Source organism: Mus musculus, chromosome 2 (genome assembly GCF_000001635.26).
Source record: "Mus musculus strain C57BL/6J chromosome 2, GRCm38.p6 C57BL/6J".
NCBI lineage: Eukaryota > Metazoa > Chordata > Mammalia > Rodentia > Muridae > Mus > Mus musculus.
The window spans coordinates 110,288,706-110,301,375 of record NC_000068.7 but is presented as its reverse complement, the minus strand read 5'-3'; the positions used below and the strand labels follow the sequence as shown (position 1 = coordinate 110,301,375).

Below are 12,670 nucleotides of genomic sequence, written 5' to 3'. Positions count from 1 at the left end.
CCAAGGTGAAAAAGAAGGCCTGGGCATGTAATACACTTAATGTACTTAAGTACATTAAGACCATGTGCTGAAGAATGATGGTGACGTAAAGCAAAGAATATGAAGAAAAGAGAGGTTGATACCCACGCTGAGATTTTAAGGGATAGTTTGTCGGGAAGACATAGAAAGAAGGAAACCCCCACAGAGAGAAGGACATGCAGGAAACTTCAGAAGTAAAAAATAGAAGGATGAATTTCAGAAAGTACATTGAGCTTGATATTGGGAGGTTAAAATTGCTAGGCAACCAAGGAGACTCAAAGGCCAAAGTGAGAAATAATTTGCATTTGCTGCTTGGTCAACTGTGGGCAAGGATGAGGTGTTTTCCAACATAGAGTTTCGGTATACGATTTCCTTTATCCCTCGGCTTATTCTCTATTGGCAAACTAAAGAAATAAGTTCAAGACCCTTACAGGTTTGAGATTATTGCTATAAGTTTTTTCTCTGCATTGTATATTTTAGGGGGTTTCTGACTGGATTTGATTAAATTAGTATATTATTATAAGTGCCTCCAAATCCATGAATACCCCCTACATACCCTTTGACTTTTCTTTTATTGTAACCTGCCTCCTCTACAAAAAGAAGTAGAAAGGTCAAATTTATCCTGTAGAATGGCCTTAGTCATGGATGTGTTGAATTTCTGTTGAGTGGACCATATGGGAAGGGAAGGGAATAAGGATGGCCATAAGATGCTCTATAAAACATTGCATGGAAGACAATGGGAGCTTTGAGGCAGAGAAGATGGGGATAGAATTTGCATTTGAGAAAAACATATTATTTGTTAGTAGGATAATAGATGGCAGGCCATATTCTCTAATCTCTGTCATTTTTAAAGCTTGACTTTCAGTTCCTGGGATGTGGCTTTCCCAGATAACTAAATGAGCAAATTTTGAAACAAAGCTTAATATTTATTAAAATAAAGTTTGGGCCAGCAAGATAAATCAGTGGATAAAAGTACTTGTTTCAAGACCTGAGTGCAGTCTACAGAACCCACATAAAGGTAAAAAAAAGATCTGAGTCCACAAGTTATCCTCTGACATCCACAGGAGTGCTGTGGTACACACATTCACATACATACCGTGTGCACACACAATATTAATAAATTTTACTTTTCTTGAATAAAATGTGAAGTGTTTATGCAATCATATTTTAATGTACAAGTGAAATTTTACATAATTATGCATTCATTTTTATTTTATGGATTGTAAAATTTTCAACTGACTGAGAAAAAAATGAAAAAAACACAACATAGTGCAAGGATATCTAAGAACCTAGAATTTCTTGATTTTATAATTAGGTTTAATGTAAAGGAATCCTTGCTTTTCCTATCTCTTTGTTGCTAAAATATTTTACATTACTCTCTGAATTTAATGACCTTTGTTATTGAAAACCAAATTTCTTTTAAAAATGAGAGAATTTAAAGAAAATCTCCCCCTTGAGCCAGTCCATTTCATTTTTTCATCAATGAAAACTAAGGACATTGCACACCAAAGCCCATCTAGTCTCAAGCACATGTGCCCTTTTACAGAAGAACCTTTCTTTGCCACGCGCTTCAGCAGACCGTGACTTCTCTGCCCATAGCTAGAAGCCCTGCTTTGTTTGCAAAGCACATGCCTCAAGAAGTGAGAACTCACAGGTGACTGTCAGTCTCTCGAATCTCCTTGCCTTTCACATAGAAAGAGATTTATACAAAACTGGTTTTCTCAAGGAGAACCATGTGCTTACTTAAGTTTCTTATAATGCTGGAAAGTTAGTTAGTTTAGTGCAGAGAATGTATTTACAAACCCTCTTCAAAAAGCAAGAAACACATAGGTGTGATTTTCTTTTTTATTAGCAAGAAATGCTCATAGCCTACCTCATGTGATATAAGCCAAAACCATTCTTGACCAGATGTGGGAGTCTTTGATAAAATAAGGGTATTTGCACCATTGAATTTGTTCTATCATCAAAATAAGCCATCATAGCCACATCTTACCAGATCTGCTATCAACCCTATGTAGACTCTACTGCCACCATATGTCCTTCTTCCTGTGTTGAAGCATTTACCATATGAATCGCTGAGATTGTTTATTAAGTTTTGACCTGTTTAATGTCAGCAATAAATGAGGTCAGTAGAAATTAAAAACTAGTTCAAAGAATAACAAAGTGCAACAGAGCCAAGAGTTGATCAGAGAGTATCTGCATTAGCAAACACCTTCCTCCTCTCTCTGTGACCACTGTAATCTATGTGTGTGCACCCATCTGCCACTACAGATGTTACACTGACTGGTATCTAATCCACTTGATAATTAAGTCCTCATAAATAACCATTTTGGTAACAAACTTAGCTGACTGAGTATTTACCACACATTGGACATTTATTCATTCATTATCCTGTTGAATATATGGTGAACGGCCACCATACACTAAGATTGAAATGCAATAGAGAGAAAAACAGGAAAAGAATTTAAGCCCTTAGAAATTGTGGTGAAAGAGGCAAAAAAAAAAAAAAGTTACTGACTTACCCACAGTTCCTCAAAGAGTAATAAATACATAAACACAAGCAAGTTGGTGAGTGTGAAGGTGAGAGTGGACAAGACTTCTTGAGTTTTTGCATTATTTTACACTGAAATTAGTAACATCATTGTTTTGAGACCAAAATAGAGGAGGTTGTGTGAAACCTTGAGACAAATGACTGTGATAAAGAGCTAGAAGAGTCTGCATTTTTATCTCTAGATGCATGGCCATGGAGTGAGAGCAATTACTCTGGTCTCTTTTCATCTCAACCTATTCAGTACTTGCAGCACTAAAGCAGATTCAATTAGGCAGTGGAGCTGTTGCGTTCTTCACTGGTATGATCTCATTCAGGTTCCACAGCTTGGTTGCTTATTTTTATACCATGTTATCTAGACAGAGCCCAAACACAGAGTTTCTTGCCTCCCAAAGTCTATGCAGACAGAAAGCATTGACCCCAAAAATGACTCTTCAAATCTCAAGTCATTGGCTTGACACAAGGTCCCTGTCAGGTGGAACCTGCATCCTCATTTCTAGGTGAACTTGTGGATTTTGCAATGAACCTGTTTCAGAAATGAAGTATGTGAGCAACGGGAGAATGCTTGGAGAACAATCTTTCCTTATCTTTCTGGTTAACAGGAGAACTAAGATGAGCCAATAAAGTTAAAGCTGCACAAGAGATATGATTTTATTAGTAAAAATATAGCAGTGAGTTCACTGCAGGGGCATGGTCTGGACCAGTTATAATTGCATCCCATTGAGGAAATCATGGAACATTTGCAGATTAAGACATAACATCCAAAGGAAAAGAGAATGCTGCAGATAGGGTCTCACAGACCATGAAGTTATATGAGGAGAAAGGAATTTAGTCTCATTAGACTGAAGTGTGGACACTATGCCCCTCCTTAGAATTGGGAACAAAACACCCATGGAAGGCGTTACAGAGACATAGTTTGGAGCTGAGATGAAAGGATGGACCATGTAGAGACTGCCATATCCAGGGATCCATCCCATAATCAGCATCCAAACGCTGACACCATTGCATACACTAGCAAGATTTTATCGAAAGGACCCAGATGTAGCTGTCTCTTGTGAGACTATGCCGGAGCCTAGCAAACACAGAAGTGGATGCTCACAGTCAGCTAATGGATGGATCACAGGGCTCCCAATGGAGGAGCTAGAGAAAGAACCCAAGGAGCTAAAGGGATCTGCAACCCTATAGGTGGAACAACATTATGAACTAACCAGTACCCTGGAGCTCTTGACTCTAGCTGCATATGTATCAAAAGATGGCCTAGTCGGCCATCACTGGAAAGAGAGGCCCATTGGACACGCAAATTTTATATGCCCCAGTACAGGGGAACGCCAGGGCCAAAAAGGGGGAGTGGATGGGTAGGGGAGTGGGGGTGGGTGGCTATGGGGGACTTTTGGTATAGCATTGGAAATGTAAATGAGCTAAATACCTAATAAAAAATGGAAATAAATAAATAAATAAATAAATAAATAAACAAAAACAAAAACCAAAAAAAAAAGAAAAAAAAGAAAAATTGCATAGCAGCTGACCTTATAACATCTCTGTGATGTGCATATTCAGTGTGATGCTAAATATACAACTGGAGTTCTTAAAGGAAGATGGCAGCACTGGAGATCTAACATAGAATTTAAGTGTGCATATTGCCCAAGGAGCCCTGGGGATACTGGTTAGTTCGTATTGTTGTTTCTTCTATGGGGCTGCAAACCCCTATAGCTTCTTGGGTACTTTCTCTAGCTCCTTCATTGGGGACCCTGTGCTCAGTCCAATGGATGGCTGTGAGCATCCACTTCTGTATTTGCCAGGCACCAGCAAAGCCTCTTAAGGAGACAGCTATATCAGGCTCCTGTCAGCAAGCTCTGGTTGGCATCCACAATAGTGTCTGGGTTTGGTGCTTGTATATGGGATGGATCCCCCGATGGGGCAGGCTCTGGATGGCCACTCCTTCCGTCTCTGCTTCCGTCTTTGTCTCTGTAACTCCTTCCATGGGTATTTTGGTCCCCCTCCTAAAAAGGATCAAACTATCCACACTTTGATCTTCCTTCTTCTTGAGTTTCATGTGTTTTGTGAATTGTATCTTGGGTATTCTGAGCTTCTGGGCTAATAGCCACTTATCAGTGAGTACATATCGTGTGTGTTATTTTGTTATTGGGTTACCTCACTTGGGATGATATCCTCGAGATCCATCCATTTTTCTAAGAAAAATAAATAAATCTTAAAAATAAAAGACTTAGCTCTGCCCAGTGTCGAAGTCAAGAGAGGGAAGATTAAAGGTACAGAACAGGATTTATTCTGTAAAATCTACTTGATACTCTCCCTGGCATGCCTATTAGGCAGAAGGAGGGGGAAAGATATTATTAATAGGGAAATAAAGACAAATAGCATGGTCTCCACTGTTTGTGAGGCTCTTGTTACCTAGTGGGAGAGGTAGAGATGAAGTGCTATTTCTGAACTAGTTCACTCTCCACTCCCAGCAACTGTTTACCATTATTACAAACTTCATAACACTTGACACAATAGTTTTATTATTATATATTTGTATTTGTTTCTTTACCTATCTACCCAATTTTGCAAACAGGGAACTCACTTGTAATACGCATTCTTACAAAGATTACATGTATGCAATCTTTATGCATGAGTGTAATATTTTCTAACATAAAGACGTGGAATAAGATTTCAACACGAACAGATAAGCACTGTGGTATGTACCAAGTCTGAGCCAAGAATAAAACACCTCACCCTTGTTTAGCAGATCCAGCACGTTTCCAGAAGCAAGCCATTTCAGAAGCTATTGCTACACTTCAATCTACAAATGTCACTATTGTCATACTATGAAACTACCAGTCTCTTTTCTGGTATGAAAGTATATTCCTATCTGGAAAGACCCAGAAGTAGATGCCAGGAAAAGAAGCTGTCAGGCAACCAAGAGTGCTATGATATTTGTTCCATTGTCAAGACGCTACAGATGTATAAAGAAGTGTCTCCATAAGGTCCCACTGGTGACCACCGGTGTTAGCAGCAGCAAGCCATACACTAGCAGTCCTTCCAGAGGCTTCCCTCCCTCTTAGTGATTCCAACGTTACCACATTACCTTCTTGTCTTCAAATCCTCATCTCGTATGAATGTTGAGAGGACAAGTAGGCAGAATCCTGAAAGATATGTAGAGTTCACGGGACAAGAAATAGAAGAGTACACCATCCATCCAGTGAAGGAAAAAGACTCAATTCCTGTTTATTTCCTCTGACTTCTCGTTTAGGGATCGAATTATGCTTTAGTGGAGCCCTTAAAAGTTACTCATAAGAAAAAAGCCCTGAAATATAATAAAATGATTGTTATATTATTTTATTATAAATTACTATAAAATGAAATATAATTAACATACCATGAAGATAGTACGAAAAGAGTAAAAACTGATGCTGTGTACATTAGAGAATCCATTTCAGAGCCAAAACCCCAGCATGGTGCAGGTGGAGAGAAGGTCCTAAATTTTTGAAATAACATTGGAAAACCAGCTTTCTGTGCCCATGAATCTCTAACTAAAGACCTTCTTTGTGTCTTTTCCTTTCTGAAACATAACTCAGGGCCCAGGAATGTGATGTTTAGCCCTCAGTAGGAACGCTTACACAAACAGTTCCTTGAAACCCGGCATGGAGCCCAATCATAAATTTTATGATGTGTGAAGCGCATGTTCAAGGAAGTATTCATTAGTAAGGCCATAAGTTAAATGAGGAAGGGTGGCCCATACCTTAAGTATTCCATCATTTCTGTTCTGTTTATGTACACAGACCCAAGTGTGAAACTTACATTTGCTGTTAATGTATTCTCTGGACAAATGTTTGACTCTAGTCAAATGTATTTTCTTTTGCATCCCCTGACAGTTCTCCTTTGCAATTGGAGGAAAACGGGAACATGTTTTGAAATCACTCTCTAGATGTTGATGTTTAATTATTCTGTGCAGACATGACTGAATGCTTTGTAAGGCATGTTTAGTGAAACCTAGTATCCTGTCTGATAATTAAATTAATCTATACTCAAGATCATAGGTTGAATTTGGCAACAAGCTACTCATAGCGCCATCTTTGCAAATCACATTTTAAACAATGAAGCATGTTAGTGGCTTATAGTCTGTTACCAGTTCACGACTGCCTTTGGCCTTTGGTCTCTATTGCAGCAAGGTATTTTGTAGGTATTTCAAAATGAGAAATCTGATTTTAAATGTCTAAACATAAAAGTTAGGTGAAGCATTTGCCTGTCCTAAATGAGCTCTCGACTCAATTTTAGCACCACAGAAAAACAAAGAAAAATAATCACCAGACTTTGATAGTAAATGTAATTATAACTTCAGACATGTCCATGATGATAGCATTTCAAGTTATATGTTCAAGTAAGTGTTGGGATCTGTCACATAGATTTGGGAAACTAGCACTGAAAATTGTTAGCTGCACGCCTTGGGCTACTCTTCTCCCTTTGAATTCCGCAGTACTAAAAGCATCTACTGCACATACTTGTTATGGAGATTAAAAGAAATAAAACTGTAAAGCATCGAGCTCTATATGACTCTTAGGAATCATCAGCAAATATTAGAGGATGCATTATAATTATACATCACTATGAGTCGCTTGCTATGTTAGATTCGCTGTATAGTCTCCTGACACAGTTACAAATAAGCTGCAGAGAGAAGGTAAGAGTCTCTGTTTAGGGAAGTAAGCTGAGACTCAGACTCATAGGAACAAGCTGGTAAAGGACAGAACAAGGATTCAAAGCCAGGCTACTCTGCCTCCTTTCCCTCCTCAGCATGCCCCATCAAAGACAACACCAGTTGCATACAAGATTTCAAATTTAGGTAAAAATTAAAAGCAAATAAATGAAAAAATTATTTCCCTATCATATGGCCCATATATCAAAGGCCAATATGTGGCTAGTAGCTCTGGTTCTGGAACACACAGATATTCCCATAGCTTTGGAAAGTTCTATTTAACAATATCAACCTAATCATCTGCTTATGCAGCTTTCATCACAATACAAACCATTTTTCTGAAGGTTATAATGTATGCTCATCTATAAATTGCTGAACATCTTGGGGATTCCATGGAGCTGGAAAGTAGAGGTCTCTAACCCTAACCCTAACCCTAACCCTAACCCTAACCCTAACCCTAACCCTAACCCTAACCCTAACCCTAACCCTAACCCTAACCCTAACTTATTAGTGCAGTAAGTGGTTCTCTGCGTTTGCATGTATCTACTCATGCAAATCTACTATCCCCTAAAAAGGGTTTCTATTACAATAGAAATAGCCATGTTGACCTCAAAGAGGTAAAGTTTAATTTTTTATCCTTAAACTAAAGGCTTTAGGGATGGATTCCTTACATAACGTGATTTCTAGCTGGATAAATATCATTGCTCACGATGATAGTGAGACTCTCATCCTTTTGCTTGTTGGGAGAGATTGCTATGCTGGGGCTGTTTCCTTCCCAGTAAAGAAAGAGCATTAGTGAGGCAGTGCGCATGCCCTCTGAGTTCCACTTCCCTTAGGAGACTGTGGTTTGCACATTCATAATTTTTATGTCTATTTTCTCAATCAAACATATGTACGAGCACTTCATCATCACAAATGAGAGAACAAAAGAAAGGCATCCCATCCTTATCTGCTTTGGCACTGCCACCCAAGGGTCTGTGTATCCCAGGGACACACTTTCATTATGCTGACCCTAAGGAACAGCTTGATCACAGAGACAGCATCCAAGAAGAAATGAAATAAATGAAAAAGTATCTGTACCTCCTCTCTCACCAGAATAGTCATAATGTTGTTCTAGTGCAGAAACCTAATTTTATCACTGCAGTCAGATGATATAACTTGCCTATTATGCACACAATATCTCGTGGTTTCTTCTAGACAGGGCTTGGGTTGAGAAGTCTTAAGGTTACAGATAGCAGGGGCCATCATGTCATCAGCTAATCAATACTCTTTGAATACACTGGATATACTGAATACCATTGTAAGCCAGACACATTGTAGGCAGGAGTCATATAATAGGCACAGTGTCAAGGAAGAATGACTTGGTAGCCAATATCCCTGATATGAGCAACATTTAGTAAACAGTGTAAGTCAAAGACAAACTCCAATGAACTGTGTTTTCCTTTACTGTTACTGTCTCATCTAAAAACAACATAATCTAGTTTTTTTTCCTCATTTTGTTTAATACACAGAATGTCAGTACTGGGGCTCAGAACTCCAGCTGCCAACTCTGAATTTTGAAGATGTGTTAAATGATGATGACCATGCATACAAATGGCTTTCCAGTCTCAAGAAAGTAGGCATTGTGAGACTCACCGGAGCAGCTGACAAACGTGGTGAGATCATAAAACTTGGGAAAAGAATTGGCTTCCTGTACCTCACATTTTATGGGTGAGTTTTCAGGCAGTTTGCTTTCTGCCATGACAAATACAGTTGGATCTATTTCCAAGAGGGAGTGAACTTTGATTGCAAGATAAACGAAATTATTTTGAGCTTGTATTGTCGAGAGCATTACAAGTAAAAGAGACCTCAGCAAGCTGAAGTTTGCACACTAGTAGCACACAGGCTTATTTAGATGTGTTTGGTTTGGCCCACAAGATGTTGAAAGAAAATAGAATTAGTTGTCAACACTTTAAAATTCAGAGGCTTGGAATTTATGTGGACTTATCTTTTCTTGAAAAACCAGATCTAGCAACACTAAGCCTAAACCTAGCATGCCAACAATCTACTGAGCATAAACAGCTCCACCTTGAGTCATTTGCTGAAGACTTCTCCCTCCTCAGACCTGCAAGGCTATGATGTGATAACATAGGAGTAGGTTGTCCCTAATTTAGAGTAGGTTGTACAAATGATCAGGTACATTAAATCACCTACCTTTAATCATTTCAGTGAGTTTATTCATAGCAAAAGTCTATGTCATGTTTGAACATAGACAACCTACTCCCAACCATATGAATTTACTTACTATTAGTAAGGTTGTTTTATATAAAATGTAAACAATAGTTCCGTCTGTAAGAATTGATGCTTCTGTAGATTTCTCAATAATAGTAGACCAATAAGCGGGAATAAAATATTTGAAATTATTAAAAGCCTCAAATTTGCCAGGCACTAGGACAACCTCACACAAGACAGCTATATCAGGGTCCTTTCAGCAAAATCTTGCTGGCGTTATGCAATAGTGTCTGTGTTTGGTGGCTGATTATGGGATGGACCCCCAGGTAGGGCAGTCTCTGGATGGCCCATCTTTTCATCTTAGCTCCAAACTTTGTCTCTGCAACTCCTTCCATGGATATTTTGTTTCCTATTCTAGGGAGGAACGAAGTATCCACCCGTTGGTCTTCCTTCTTGATTTTCTTGTGTTCTGGAACTTGTATCTTGAGTATTCTAGGTTTCTGGGCTAATATTCACTTATCAGTGAGTGCATATCAAGTGACTTCTTTTGTGATTGGGTTACTTCACTCAGGATGATATCCTCCAGTGCCTAGCAAATACAGAAATGGATGCTCACAGTCATCTACAGGATGGAACACAGGGCCCCCAATGAAGGAGCTAGAGAAAGTAAGAGCTGAAGTAAGTCTTGGGTAAGAGCTGAAGGGGTCTGCAACCCTATAGAAGGAACAACAATATGAACTAATCAGTACCCCCAGAGCTCATGTCTGCATATGTAGCAAAAGATGGCCTAGTCGGCCATCATTGGGAAGAGAGGCTCCTTGGTCTAGCAAATTTTATATGCACGAGTACAGGAGAATGCCAGGGACAAGAAGTGGGAGTGAGTGGGTAGGGGAGCAGGGCGGAGGGAGGGCTTAGGGGCCTTTTAGGATAGCATTTGAGATGTAAATGAAGAAAATATCTAATAAGTTTTTTAAAACCTCAAATTTATATTTTTAATTCTTTTAAAGTCTCTAAAACAGAGATTATCTTCCAGTTCATACGTAGGCAATATGAAGCTCAAAGAATCAATTTGTAATCCAAATTCACACAAAAAATAATAAAGGAGGCAAAGTATACATGTACATCGCCTCCTTATGATCTAAGTCTACTTCACTGTTTACATGAGCAAATGCTTTTGAGATTGAACTAAACAGAGCTACTCAAAATAAATGTTTTATAAGTTGTATTGCTTAGTTTCCATTTACAAATAACAAACATTTGAGTTTATTTGAATGCACTTCACATTTTCATAACCATGAGCAGTTTCATGTCTTTTGGAGTTTCCTAGTAGAGCCAAAACCACACATCCATCTAATTGAGGGTCAGAATCTTAATCCTGATTTACACTTTGACACATGCTTCAGTTTGTTTCTACAGTTCCTATAATAGGGCTTAATAACTTGGCCACTGATCTAATATTGTGAAAATTTTCCAAATAAATAGTAAAGGCCCACTGTCAAAACAAATCAGACCTGCCACTCCTCCTGATTCCATTTATCTGAGACCTTTGCACCCAGCCAGAGGGGCTGATGCTATCCCAACACACCTTCCCCAGATGATCAAGCCTTGCCAGGATCCCTCACAGTGCACACATGTTAATATATCCCTTTCTTACCACATCACCACAACAGTCCTCACGTATTACCAGAGTTTCTGCCACGTTTTCTGCAGTTTTTAATTCTCTGAGCTCCGCAACTAGCAGGGGGCTTTGCTGCCATGCTGGTTTTGTTTTGCTCGCCTATGTCGGACATGGCTATCACCATTGGTGTTAAGGGAGAATGGGATAGATTGAATATCTTCCTTGAAAATAGTCCTCTTTTCTGCTCTCTGTCTCAGAAGTGTTGACATATTGAAGTTTGGGTTACATGAGATTTTTTAAAAATATTCACGGATTTTATTAGTGTTGTAAGAGCACCTAATGTAGTGCATCTCAGCCAACATGTTGGAGTAGGCCATTTGACAACTACAGATGCCTAGGCCCTAACTTCAGGGAGTTTCTTTATCAAGAGTGACATTTGACCTCTGCATTGGGACTTTAAGAACTCAGCAGAGGATTCTCCTGTGCAATCACAGTTGAATTCTGGTTGGGAGGAATGGGCCTTGCCAGACATACAGGTCTGAACAGCAGGAGAATTTCCAGTGCTATATAACCTCTAAACTCTCACAACTATCTGCCATGAACATCTCTTAGACTCTTAGGAAACAAATATGCACCTGTTCTTTTCCATAAATATAGTTACTAGCTTAGAGAATTTTAAATGCTTGAGATGTCAGGATAGCTATTTTTAGTTCGTGGCTAGCATCTCAATGGTTGTTTGATTTGTAAAATAGAAAAACAATAGACTCCAGAATTTCAGGCATTTTTCACATAGAGTAGGCAGAGATGAATGCTTATTGAACAGACTCATGCCTAGATGTTTTTAAAATGTTACCAAATAGAATATGAATACAGTAATTATCGGAGCATTCTATAATTATTAATTTATGTTCAACTAAATCAAAATGATAATTAATTTGAGGACAAAATACACCTCAGTTTCCATAGCTGTACTTTCTCAGTTATTTGTCATTATTCTGCCAGGCCATCATCTTCTGTACAATCCTATTTCATGCAACCATGGGCAACACTCAGCAGTCCTAATGCCCCAATGATGAAAGTGCTCCTGTAATAAGGACCAAGCTGCGAAACAAACCCCCACTCTCAGTTTTATCAGTTATGCATGAATATAGAAAGAAGAACGTAAACAATTGTAATTTTCCAGGATTTAAATCTTGATTTAGAGCAATGAATTTAATAGAGAATGGAGAAAAAGACTCTCACTCCTACCTACTAACAAAAGAAAAATAGTGAACTTTCAGAAACCCCTTGGAAATTGAAGAAATTGTTAATGAAGAAATTATTTTAACTTCATGATATAATTTGACCCTTTTCCTGAAAGGTGCCATCTTCCATGATTACAAATTAGAGTAAATTAGATTAAATCCTGAAGAAACAATTACTGCCAATAAAACAGAATGTTTTCCCTGAATTTTAATGTGTGTAAGGAACCGTGCCTGGCACTTTGTTCTAAACTGGGCTTGAGTTTTTATCTTATAGAAAATGATGTTTTCTGGTTAATAGAAACACTTCATTTGACTTTCCCTACGTAATTTAAAGAAATAAT

The 12,670-nt window shown here is 38.5% G+C and overlaps 1 protein-coding gene and 1 long non-coding RNA gene across 5 annotated transcripts in view; one reads left to right on the top strand and one right to left on the bottom strand.

Annotated features, from left to right (window-relative positions):
- Gm30319 overlaps positions 1–5,870 on the bottom strand; it is a 92,804-nt gene extending 86,934 nt beyond the window's left edge. Inside the window, exon 1 of the long non-coding RNA XR_003953886.1 lies at positions 5,652–5,870. This is a non-coding gene — a long non-coding RNA (predicted gene, 30319). The remainder of the gene's footprint in view (positions 1–5,651) is intronic.
- Bbox1 (butyrobetaine (gamma), 2-oxoglutarate dioxygenase 1 (gamma-butyrobetaine hydroxylase)) overlaps positions 1–12,670 on the top strand; it is a 50,758-nt gene that overhangs the window by 13,438 nt on the left and 24,650 nt on the right. For all 4 annotated transcript variants that reach the window (XR_001781096.2, XM_006498823.4, XM_006498822.4 and 1 more), the window contains one exon: positions 8,768–8,966. Coding sequence is in view for 3 of the 4 variants with exons in the window: in XM_006498823.4 (XP_006498886.1) it covers positions 8,768–8,966 (199 nt within the window). In the remaining variant the exon portion in view is untranslated. The remainder of the gene's footprint in view (positions 1–8,767; positions 8,967–12,670) is intronic.